Source organism: Telopea speciosissima, chromosome 2 (genome assembly GCF_018873765.1).
Source record: "Telopea speciosissima isolate NSW1024214 ecotype Mountain lineage chromosome 2, Tspe_v1, whole genome shotgun sequence".
In the NCBI taxonomy this organism is placed as follows: Eukaryota; Viridiplantae; Streptophyta; class Magnoliopsida; order Proteales; family Proteaceae; genus Telopea; species Telopea speciosissima.
In genome coordinates this window covers 82,082,754-82,095,361 of record NC_057917.1, presented here as the reverse complement: position 1 = coordinate 82,095,361, position 12,608 = coordinate 82,082,754, and the positions used below count along the sequence as shown (strand labels likewise).

The window sequence follows — 12,608 nt, the reverse complement described above, 5'->3', positions numbered from 1 at the left end:
TTCTACGACACATGAAATTTAATATGTAACTAATCTAGATGTATGCCACTTTAGTTAAATTATAGCCACCCTTCTTAATATTATTTAAACTCTATAAAAATTTCAATATATATATTTCTTCTTCCATTCTATTTAGCCATATATATATATATATATATATATATATATATGTATGTATTTCTTCGTCCATTCTATTTGGCCTTGTGGGTCGCAAAGATTTTGTTACTAGTAGGTTGGTAACAATGGTGTGGAAAAGATGAATAAAATGCCTTTGTGATAAAAAAAAAAATGTAAAATCTAAAGGAAATTATTAATTAGCTGCATTGATAAATACCTTTCATGACTGATTTTTTTTGTAAAATTCAATTTAAAGTTTTTCTTAAGTCCACGAAACATAAAACAAACATATGAGAAACCACATGTGGAACTTGAACCAATTGCTTGTTTGCTTATTATTCTATATGCAAAAAATAGTGAGGTCAGAGGTTTTTCAGGATGCTAAAGTGGGATACAACACCAATGAGAGGGGAGGAGATTGATTCATTCAATTGAGGGATTCACATTGTATCTAAAGAGAAAAGTATCAATGTGGACCCCACAACTCATTATGTTAGAGGGGATGAGAAAGATTCCCCATTTTAGTAACATCATGGAGTTCTCTTTCCAATAATAATATTGGCTTTGATGACGGAAAAATAAAGATTACAATAATTCACCGATCAAAATCTTACTAGTAGATATATGGTTTGGTTCTACTTCTACTACTTCAACCCAAAAAAAAAAAAAAAAGAGGTTCTACTTCTATTATTGCTCTCAACTAAGCCCTTATCCCCAACTAAAAAACGTTGGCGTAATTGATCGTATTTTTGTTTAACTCTCAAGGATTTAAATTGATAGATTCTACTCACCATTGTTATTTCTTGTAATATTTTATCTTTCTAAAAATGATATTAAGATATGATATGGCATTTACGTCTTATTTAGCAATTAAATTATGTGTACAAATAAGCCCAAAAATGCTATTCTCATGGTGAATGTGATGTTATAGGCCAATGACAATTTATTTAAGTTTTATTTAGTTTTTATCTCCCCATTTTATAGGTTTCCACTTTCCAATTCTCCGAGATCCCACATGTGACATTTAAGATACTGTCTTGACAATTGTTCGACTACCCAAATAAGCCCTAACATCTTCTTCTTGTCTTGCGTTTCCATATCACTTGTTTTTAATTCATGTATATTTATGACACATGAATTTAATAGGATCGAGTTTCTCTGTACTGTGGGTATATAGATTCCTTGGCCTCATTGCTGTTAGATGGATAATTATGATACTAGATTCTCCTCACCATGAGTATAGAAAAACTTTCACAATTTAATATGTAGCCAATCTAGACGTATATGTGTTACTATGGTTAAATTAACAAGTAGTCAATCTCGACGTAACCATTGTCCAATGAATTTGCATAGCTCATATAAAACTATCACATACCTAGTGATAGCCTTGTCCTCCTAGAAATAGGGTAGGATTAATTAGCTAGAGTTTATATCACTAGTAAAGTGCCATAGATGCTAAAAGGTGTCCATTTTGGCATAAAAAAGGTTACTAAATGTACCCTTTTTTTTTTTTAGTGGTAATAAAGTTATTAGTATTCCAAATAGATTGTTTATGCCATAATTCAGTTCCATCAAAGTGATTCTAGGAAGATACTATAGGTGAAGATGGAAATTCTGAATTTAGCTTGTCTCTAAGGAGCCCAGCACGCCCCAGGATGCTGTCGACCGTTGGGTTGTGTCGCACATATCCCTAGGCATACCGCGAGATGTGTGCGACACATAGCTCAACCGTTGAATACTCCCTGGCAGTAGTACCCTGGGCGTTGGGCTCCCTGGAGATGATCCTGATCTGAAAATTCTCTTCTATGCAAGACACGTGGCAAAATATGATTGGATCGAGGGTGATTATAAAGCATTTGCCGACTTGACCACAAGTGTTGGATGGCAATCCTATACATTCAAGGGTTGAGAGTACATGAAAAGGCCAAATAGTTCCTTAAACAAATCAATGATTAGGGTCTGTTCTTAGCGATTAAATTATAGAAAAAAGAATTAGGCTATGTATTATAAAATTATGTTTTTTGAGAATGTTTTCCATATAAAGACGAACACTAAGATATTTTGATACTAGATCCTTAAAGAAGATAAATACTGCCAAAACGCAAGTACCTTTATATGTCCACTTCCTATTTAGGAGGATGTGATTTCGTCCTGCCTAATAGCATAAAATAATTTGGTTACCAAATGTAGCATAGACTTTCGTCCTACCAAATTTGTTTATGGTCCATTTGGAGCAGCTGATAATCCATACTGTATTTCAAGGGTTGTTAAGGCAGAACCTGGCCAAATACAGTCAAATTCTTAATCGATTTTAATTGATCCAAACCTAAATCAGACCCTTCTCGGCCGAGGCTGATCCGGTTCCCGATTTCATTCGAAACATGAAATATTGCGTCCTACCTATAGCAATTCTCTAATTTTTTATTTTTTTTGGGGTAAGGAATTCTTTCTCTAATAAAAGCTACTAATATCTGCACGGATAACGAGGAACTAGAAGAAAGGCCATGGAACTGTTACCGGTAAATGCCGGTTGATTTCATAAAGTGAGAATTGGGAAAGCTTTGATCTCAGATATGCTCCCTCCAAAACAGGAAAACCAATCCTTCAAAATTCCGATTATAAACAGAGATACTTTCCCTCTCTGGAGAATCGTCAATCCTCCAGCATGATCTTCTCTGTTTGCAATAATGTAAGATTTTGCTCCGAGACCTTCGCACAGAAACTCTGTCACAGAAGAGAAAAATAGAAAGAATATGAGAGAGAGAGAGAAAGAGAGAGTGTGTGTGTGTGTGTTAATGGCCATTAAAGTACGGACGACAAAGAGGAAGGTGAGAGAAAGGGGAAATTTGATTTAATGATATGATTTAACTGACATTTTTAGGCAAAGCGTGGTCAGAGGTAGCCCCCTGGGGCGCTTAGTTGTCTGCCACGTGTTTCAACGACTGAGCGAGTAGTACAGGGAAGGAGCGATACTTTCCTTTTCTAACGATTTCTCCCGCTTATATTACTCGGCTTGAGGTATCTCTGAGTTCTACTTTCAAACCTTCAAGCTGGAAATTCTGTCTCTCATTTTCTTTCTCTGTTAGTATAATTTCGTTTCTGAACTATCATGTCTCTCTCTTATCCCTACGATGTCCTCCTTAACAAACCCAGAAGGTGGAGGAGCACATCTGTTTCAGGTTTTGTAACTTCGCCTCTCCTGTTTTCTGTTCCTTTCATTTATTTTAATTTCCGAAGCGATACGAGCATTTTGTCTTTTCTCCTTCGTTTTCTGGAAGAATTTATGCTGTTGGGTTTTCTGTTTTATACGAATTGTCAATATTTTATTGGTGTATAAGCTGTTTGGCGGGCTTTTCAGTTTCTACTTGTGGTGACTGTTTTTTAATTTGATTTTGAAGACATCTTTTGGTTGTGTTATTAATAATTGAAAATGCAGTTCTCTGTGCTTGTTTCATAGATATTAGACCCTAAGTCTTGAATGACTCATGGAAACACACACACGCCCAGAGAGACAATTTAGTGAAATGGTTTTTACTTGATTTTTTGAGTATGACCTCGGATTTAGCTGATTAGCCGACTTCATTTAGTTGGGTTAAGGACGAGGTGTTGTTGGTTTTAATCTTATCGTACGTCTATATGTTTTTAATTTGTGGAAACAGAGAAGAGAGTTCTTAGATGATAATTCGGTCGGGAAAATTTTCTAAATCGACTTAATTCTGTGGAAATAAGTCCAATTTGGAAACAGTCCAATTGCCAAATGGATTTATCCCCTCTTCTCCCGTTCAACTTTTCCTATTTTGCATGCAACTTAAAACAAGCAAACTTTACTGCAGAATTATATTTAATCTTGCAAATAGTAAGGCATTCATGAAGGTCCAAGTAAATTCTGATCAGTTGCATCTGAATGGGAACAAACAAAGAGTCAAAGGTTAAATGTTAAGTTTTCTGAAAAGTATGCAAACAAGAAGCATTCTGAAATGGGACGCTATCTGTAATAGAATTACGGCGATTTGCAGAGAACAACAGATAAGCAAATCTTCATTCAAATTATTCAAGTCTGGGAATTCTTCTGGTTATGCTTTTCTAAAATGACAACTGTTGTTTCTGCAAATAGTCTATTTCTACTTTGCTTTTCTAAAATGACAATCGTCATTTCTGCAAGCAGTCTATTTCTGCTTTGGTGCATGCACGCATATGGGCTTTTATTGATTACTTAACTAAGACTGTGTGTGTGTGTGAAAGGCTGGGTGGTGGACAAGGGAAGCAAACCTATTATCATTCATATACCTGGACTCCTGAGTTGTCGAATGTCAATATTGATGTCCACACATGTTCATGTTTCCATATCAATGTTTCATTTGAACTATCCAGGTACAAAGGTGGTGGTTGATCTAGGTGGTCTCAAATGGAGGTCATGAATTAATATTTTCTTAGCAACGGTCTTGAAACTGTACAAGGATTTTGGATTATTCTGGCCTGCAGTTGATGATCCGGCAGTCTAATCATCTGATCCTATTGTTCAATTGTCTCGTTGTTGAGGTGATTTAGTATTATAACAATGGGGAAAAAGAACTCTGTCCGGGAGTGTGGCCTACGCTAGCACTCCCATGAGTCTATCTCTCTCCTCCCCATATGAAAAGACAGCTCTACCCCCTTGTTTTAATAAGGAGAGAGATAGACGCATGGGAATGCTGGCGTAGGCCACACTCCCGGACAGAAAACTGCTTTCCATAACTTTAATACATAATATCTGCGTATTATCATATGCCACAACTCACTTAGTTCAGTGGCTAGGATGTTTGTGTGCAGAGCAACTGGTCTTGAGTTCAATTCTCATGATTAGTATTCCGATAGAAAGCTTTTTACCGTAGTAAAAAAGCATTAAATGCCCACGCAACGACATTTTGAATATTTGAATGCATACTTTTTACCATAATAAAATAGTATTAAATGCCCTTGGATCGACATTTTGAATATTTGAATTGATTCCTTCAATTTATTGCTGATTAACTTTTACTCCTATCTATTCATGAATTGTTTGAGGATCCTGACTTGTAAGTCAAAAGGGATCCTCTTACGAGATCCTTGGCAAAATATTCTAGGTACAAAGCCAAGGCATCCTGACCTGGCGACAGTTCAAATAGTCTAATTCATCCTGACCGCTAGGTCTCATAGGCCATGAATGCATTACATATGTAGGCACTAATGGTTTTTTGTGTGTGTGTGTTTTTTCAGTGTTTTGGCAATTGTTTTTCTTTAAAACAGGTTAATACAACTGGTTCTTTATTATACAAAAATTAAATAGGATTTGGGGTTTTCTTTCCTAACTTTTATTTTTGATTCCTTACATGTGCAACTTCTGGTCTCCACTTTGTCTATGGGTGACTCCAAGGGGTCAGCATTCTTCTGTTGTTCTAATCACGTTGCAGCCCTTTACTCTGTTCCATTATGTACTGTCAGTTGTTTAAGGTGTTTCCATGGACATTTTACTTTGTTTAACCATTCTTTTGATTTTCCTATTCCTGTAGTTTGTTCGATTATTATGTCATCTGTCCATATTTCTAAATGTCCTGTTATCCTTACTCCATTGAAATACTCTTTTTTCTTGATCAGTTTCTTTGGATTCTGGATTGAAGATTGCACAGAGATCTAAAGATGCAACTGTGGTATGATGGCACTCTTTTTCTTTTATTTCATGAATTTCTGTATTTGAGAATATGTGAATGAAGGGTGAATAAAAAAACTGATCATGTTGCAGTGCTTCCGAGGGCCTAAGGAAAGAATTAAGGAATTATTCACAAAGGTTGAGCTCTCGGTTTCTTCCTATGACACTGCTTGGGTCGCAATGGTCCCTTCTCCGAGTTCCCCTCAGTACCCTTATTTCCCCAAGTGTGTAACCTGGTTATTGGGGAATCAGCACCCTGATGGTTCATGGGGTCTTCCACATTCCGAGTCCATACTTATTAAAGATGCCTTGTCCTCCACATTGGCATGTGTGCTTGCACTTAAACGCTGGAATGTTGGTGAAGAGCATGTTAAAAAGGGTATATACTATTTTTTTCTTCAATCATGTTTCTCTGTCTCCATTTGTGTTTGTAAAAATAAGTTATTGTTTCTATTTCACAGGCATTCATTTTATTGTGTCTAACTTTGCTTCGGCAACTAATGAGAAGCAGCAATCTCCAATTGGCTTTGATATCATATTTCCTGGGATGATTGATTATGCTAAAGACATGGGTTTAAATATCCCTCTTAGCCCACCAATTCTAGATTCTTTACTTCACAAGAGAGACTTGGAGTTCAAAAGGTGAATACTTTTTTATCTTCCCTCCCTTCTGTTCAATGTTGGGTCTTTGTGGTTCTTGCAAGGAACTACCTTTGAAAATTAAAATTTTCCAAATCTTAAAGGAGCATAATATAATTCTTAGGCTCTGAAATTTAGGAGCTCAGGCTTTCAGTTTACTCAAATGATTTTCATAATTTTTCAAAGGGAGGGGGTTCCTCATGCTGCTAGTGTTGGAGAGGGGGGGGGGGGGTGGGTGGGAAACTACCACACCACACCAGTGGTGTCATAGAAAACGAAATCATCCACATGGGACCCACATGGTCAGGGCAGGAGAGAGAAAACAATAAACGATATGAGAGGGCGATGGTACAGTGGCAGCATGGGAAAATTTTTCCCTTTTTCAAATGACAAGATTAACTCAAGACCCTTTTCAAGATTTTTCTGAGAGAGTGCAACTCTCATTGCCGTGTTTCTGAAATCTACATGACACCAAATTCTTCATATCTATATTTCTTCTGTAAAACTCATCTTAGAATTTCGTAATTTACTCCAAAGTTAGTTAATGATTGGTAACTGTAAATTTTGAAAACATTGGATCTAAGTCTTGAAGCTTTTTCTGACTCAAATAAGTGGGCTGAGACCTATTTTATTTGAGAGGACATTGAACTCTCAGTTCAATCAGTCTAACTTTTTGGATGCTGAAATTGATATAAGTGACCTTTGGTGCCTTTAGATGGATGCAACGACATTTGACTCTCAGTTAATTCAGTATAATTTTTCAAATAATGGACTTGAAACGTATGTTGTATACCTCAATATGAAACTAATGAAATTTGGCTGTCATGGTTCATCACTTTTATGGACTTCAGATATAGTATTTTTGTGGTTTAGACGAACAACGAAATGCAGTATGATAATTTGGGGACTTCATATGTTGTGTCCAATAGTCCAATAACACCAGGGAATACACGAATTTCGTGTTGAGGGGCTTAAACTTTTCATATGGGAAAACTTGTTTACATGTTTGGTCTCCCTTGGAGTAATGAGAGCATACTCGATCTCTCTAATTGGTGAATGCTAAATTTGTACTGCATCGATTATTGAGTTATTATTTTCTAGTACTATTGTGTAATATTTAATTAGGTAATATAATAGTAGATAGATTTGTGAGGAACCAACATTGTAATATTTTATCTAATAGCAGATTTAACAGTAAATATAGTGTAGGGGCCATTTCAAGTGGCTCTGGTATCATCAATCAATGTATCTCATCCCTAGTTTTCTTGTCTCTCTTCAGTGTCTAAACTTTCTCTCCCTTCTAATATTTCCTAAAATCTCTCTCATATATAACTTCGCCTTCTCCAAATCTCATCTCTCACCTCTTTTGTTTATGTGTTTTGAGTTGGGTCCCAATTATATTATACGATTTTGATATTTCTCTCTCTCCCTATTTAATCACTAACCTAATAACCCTCTTACATAAAAAAGGATTTTTACTATTTTTTTTTTAAATTTTGAAAGGTGATTTATTGGAGGATAAAGAAAAAAAAAACCTTGCTTAGTGTGTTAGAAGATTTTGTAACTTCTCTTGGTTGATTATAAAATAATCAAAAAGTGAGCAAAAAGTGATGGTTCTACTTCCACATCATTCCATGGATATGTCATGCATAGGAACTAGGAAGGACCTAGAAGAAGAATGGAAAGCAATAAAATCGTGGTAGACATGCTCACACGCAGTATAGAAATCCTGAACTACAGAAACAGATGTTTATTGGGGGGGGGGGGTGCTAAATGGAGTTTCTTAATATTTGACCTCATCCCATGGACATCTTGTGCTGATATTAGGCCTCAAATTCTTATTGATGTTTACGGTGATGAGATTCTTCCATCTCTTTTTATTTTGGTCTCTCACATGTTCATGATTTGAAAGTACTAAATTTTTTTCACTTATTTTATTTAGAGCTTCTACAAGCAGTTCTGAGAGAAGCAAAGCATATCTAGCATATGTTGCAGAAGGACTGGGAAAGTTACAGGATTGGCATGATGTCATGAAATATCAGAGGGAAAATGGATCTCTGTTTAATTCACCATCTACAACTGCTGCTGCTTTTATTCACTTTCAGGATGCTAACTGCCTCAATTACTTGCACTCAGTCTTAGAAAGGTTTGGCGATGCAGGTAAACCACAATTTTCTCCAAATTCACTGGTTGCTTTAATATGATTAAGGCGCAGGGGCCAATGATAGTGTGCGCGTTGGCTTCATGTAGGGCAGTAGGGGTGGGTGGGAATTCCGCCTTTCATATGGGGCGGGGTGGTCATTTCGCCCCCCTCTGTGTCTGACTGTCTGGGCATGGGTGGTACACTCCCCCACAAAGAACTTTTCTCCTATGATTAAATATTGAACTGTCTCTTCTCTGGCCTTTGCAGTTCCTACAACTTATCCTTCAGATACATATGCTCGTCTTTGTATGGTGGACATTCTGGTGGGGTTGGGAATTGATCGTCATTTTAGGGATGAAATTAAAGTTGTTTTGGATGAAACATACAGGTATAGTTTCAAGAACTGAATTTTATACTAGTTAGTTATCAGCCATTGAAATTCTAACATTTGCTGGTGAACAGATACTGGTTGCAGGGTGTTGATGAGATATTCTTAGACCCTGTCACATGTGCCATGGCATTTCGGATCTTACGTATAAATGGATACAATGTCCCTTCTGGTACTTCTTCTGGACATTCATTTTGTCAAAATGATTATAGTCTTCTGTTTCCTATGAATGATTACTCAGGTTGTCATGTTACGCAGATGCATTAGCTCAATTTGATGAAGAAAAACATTTATGTGATCCACTTGAAGGATTTATGGGGGACATCAACGCTTTATTTGAGTTATACAAGGCTTCAGAAATCATGATATTACCTAATGAACCAGTTTTGGAGAAGTTGAATAACTGGTTAAGTCGTTATCTGAAACAGGAATTATCCAACGATTCATTGGATGGAGTCCATAAATATATAAGCAAAGAGGTAAGTGCTCAACTATGCTGATAGAACTGATGCTTAATCCCATTGAATTATTTCAATTCTTTATTGGAGGTACGTATTAACTTAATTTCCTCTTGGTATGCGACAGGTGGAATATACCCTAAAATTCCCCCACTATACCAGTTTGGAACGCCTCCAGAGCAGGAGTAATATTGAGAATTACAATGTAAATAGTCTGAGAGTCCTGAAAACGGCATACAGGTATGCATCTGATAGTATTGAGAAGCAAAAAATCAAAAGGAAAGAAAAAGGTTTTGTGGCTATTTCTTACACATAAAATTAATTACTGTCATCTCATCACCCTCGTCTCTTGTATCAGGTGCTTAAATATTAACAATCAAAATTTCCTAGAGCTGGCAATGGAAGACTTCAATTTCTGTCAAGAAATCCACTGTAAAGAACTCCAGCATCTAGAGTTGTACTGATCCAGACTGATACCTAAAAACTGTCATTCCTTAAGAGAGTACATTGGACATCACTTGCTGAATGATTTCTCATATCTATTTTCATGTAAGCAGGTGGGTGAAAGAGAACAAATTAGATAAGCTAAAGTTTGCAAGGCAGAAACTGGTGTACTGTTACTTCTCTGGTGCGGCAACCCTTTTCTCTCCTGAGCTATCTGATGCCCGCATGTCCTGGGCCAAAAACGGTGTCCTCACCACCGTGGTTGATGACTTCTTTGACTATGGAGGTTCTAAAGAAGAATTAGTAAATCTTATTGAATTGGTTGAGAAGTATGTCTTCCTCCCTACCTCCTCTTTTATACTTTTTCATCACATGGGTCCAGAATTCCTGTAGATTCATGTGAGTAGGTTTTCCAGTACAGAAATAATGGTGCAGTGTCCACAGGTGGGATGGAAATCAGGCCGCTCATTGTTGTTCTGAAGAAGTGCAAATCATATATTCTGTACTTTACAATACAGTCAATGAGCTTGGAAACAAAGCATTCGCATGGCAACGGCGCAGCGTCACCAGCAACATAATTGACATTGTGAGATTTAATAGGAAAAATCTACCTCATCTGAAGTCAGACTTTTAGTGGACAACACAGCTATTGATTAAGTGGGTCCTAACCAATAAAAGTTTGAGGTGTTAATTTTTAGAACCATAGGCATTGGTTTTAAATGTTAGGATCAGATCAGGCATGCCAGCTGATCTGTCTCAGGATCAGATGATGCCCAATCCACCTGATCCTGTTTGATACCCCCAGTATCCTAAGAAATATTGGCCAGGATCAGGTCAGATTGGCTGATTCATCTTGGGATCAGTGGTGTCTGATCTGGCCTCCAATCTTGAGATTCAAAACCATTCCCTTGGGTGGATGTAGAGCATTATTTTTTTGCTGAATGTCACTCCATTCTTTATCTGGGTGAAGGTAATGACCTGCTTTTGTTTGGCAGTGGCTTAGTTTGCTTAATTCCATGATGGAGGAGGCAGAGTGGGCTAGAAACAATTCAGCACCAACAATGGATGAATATATGACAAATGGATATGTATCAATTGCTTTGGGACCTATTGTTCTCCCAGCTCTTTATTTTGTTGGGCCCGAGCTTTCAGAGGAGGTTGTCAATGGTACAGAGTACCACAATCTATACAAGCTTATGAGCACATGTGGGCGTCTCCTCAATGATGTCCAGGGCTTCAAGGTAAGCATTTTCTAATGGTATTCAAATTGTGAGATGTGTTAAGAGACTGCAGGGTCAGCCACATAAAAGACCCCTCCCCCAAAAATATATATATATATATATATATACATATAAAAATTGGGTCTTGTGGAATAAAGTGGTGCAATGCACTTGTGCCAAAGGGGGGAGGGTGGGGGAGAGGCAGAGGGTTTTTAGCTAGCTGACCACAAGGACCTCTAGCATTGCTCAGTGAAATTTTCTTTTATGTTGGTTGCTCCTTACTTTTCCTTTTCCTTATGGTATGTTGCAGAGGGAATCAGAGCAAGGAAAGCTGAATGGTGTTTTCTTGCAAATGATGCACAGCTGCTCTGGCACTATTACCAAAGAAGAGGCCATAAGAGAGATCAGGGCTGTCATTGAGAGTAATAGGAGGCAGCTCTTGGAATTAGTATTGAAGACAGAGGGAAGTGTAGTTCCAAGAGTATGCAAGGATGTATTTTGGAAGATGAGCAAAATACTACACCTTTTCTACATGAGAAATGATGGGTTCACATCTCCAAAGGAAATGATCAATTATGTGAATGCAGTCATTTATGAACCAATCAATCCTATATAATAAAGGATGAATGCTACTGTTAAATCAGCATAAGTTTAATAAAGGATGAATTCTCCTGGTTAAATAATTCAGCATAAGTATAGTTGAGGCATTCTATCTTATATTTGATCTAGTACTTGTCAGGTACTATGGTAGAAAGTTTGAGGCATTGAATGCTTAGTGGGTTCCCCCCCCCCCCCCCGCCCAACTTTGATAAGCAACAATTTTATTGATCAAACACCTCAGAAAGACAGTATCACTCTAGATGTGACAACGAAATTGCATCACTTAATAAAAACACTGAGCCTGACATCATAAACCTTTGGTTTGAACATCTTTATAAGAGGCGGTATTTTAGGTAGTCAAAATATTAGTTTCATAAATTAAAACCTTGTTGAACCTCGAACAATATAGAGTATTTTGGATAGTCAAAATTTTAGCTTCATTAATGGTGTTGTCTTGTGTGCAAAAGAGTTTGTATTTTTTATGCCATGTAGGGTGATGACAGCTTATTGTCACCATGCATGGTTACATGGAGATAAACCCTAAAAAGAAAATAGAACAATCCCACGCCAGCAATGGATAACACCCAAGATGCAGGATCTTTGCACCCAGTTGAATGAAATGTTCATCAAAGTAGCCATTTCTGATCAAACTTTGTAGTCTCCAAGAGTCTCTTTTCTCAAACAAACTCCAATAATCAGAGTATGCATGTGGTAGTATTTTCACATGATTCCAATATCTCAACTTTCACTTATCCTTGCATGGGAAGCTTCTTAGTCTCAAGTTAAGACTCCCCATTGTTGATCTCTAATGCATTGTTATGAACTGCCTCCCCTTTGGTTAGCTTTTGGCATATGGTTTCAGTGGGCCTGTTATATTGGCAAAAATATTTAGGGTTAAAGGTTCCCTGGTCTGGACTCTCGACACCTACATGTG

The 12,608-nt window shown here is 37.2% G+C and overlaps 1 protein-coding gene across 4 annotated transcripts; it reads left to right on the top strand.

Annotated features, from left to right (window-relative positions):
• The first annotated feature begins 3,159 nt into the window (after positions 1–3,159).
• Positions 3,160–11,701, top strand: LOC122651279 (ent-kaurene synthase TSP4, chloroplastic). Of its 4 annotated transcripts, none has more exons than XM_043844609.1 (14): positions 3,160–3,296; positions 5,731–5,783; positions 5,876–6,161; positions 6,244–6,424; positions 8,364–8,581; positions 8,832–8,952; positions 9,027–9,124; positions 9,211–9,431; positions 9,538–9,650; positions 9,769–9,867; positions 9,968–10,183; positions 10,299–10,440; positions 10,850–11,095; positions 11,385–11,701. In XM_043844609.1, the coding sequence occupies exons 1-14, from the start codon at positions 3,227–3,229 to the stop codon at positions 11,688–11,690; spliced, it is 2,370 nt and encodes a 789-aa protein (XP_043700544.1). In that variant the 5' UTR covers positions 3,160–3,226; the 3' UTR covers positions 11,691–11,701. The 4 variants fall into 4 exon arrangements, with proteins under 4 accessions (XP_043700544.1, XP_043700546.1, XP_043700547.1 ...); XM_043844611.1 differs by lacking the exon at positions 3,160–3,296 and adding an exon at positions 5,466–5,511; XM_043844612.1 differs by lacking the exon at positions 3,160–3,296 and adding an exon at positions 5,468–5,567 and having other exon boundaries at positions 9,262–9,431.
• Positions 11,702–12,608: the final 907 nt, after the last annotated feature.

Coding starts and splice junctions, on each gene's coding strand:
- LOC122651279 (XM_043844608.1), top strand. CDS start 5,495: ATGGGTGACTCCAAGGGGTCAGCATTCTTCTGTTGTTCTAATCACGTT. Junction 6,162..6,243: donor TGAAGAGCATGTTAAAAAGG/GTATATACTATT, acceptor TCTATTTCACAG/GCATTCATTTTATTGTGTCT. Junction 9,125..9,210: donor TGGATACAATGTCCCTTCTG/GTACTTCTTCTG, acceptor CATGTTACGCAG/ATGCATTAGCTCAATTTGAT.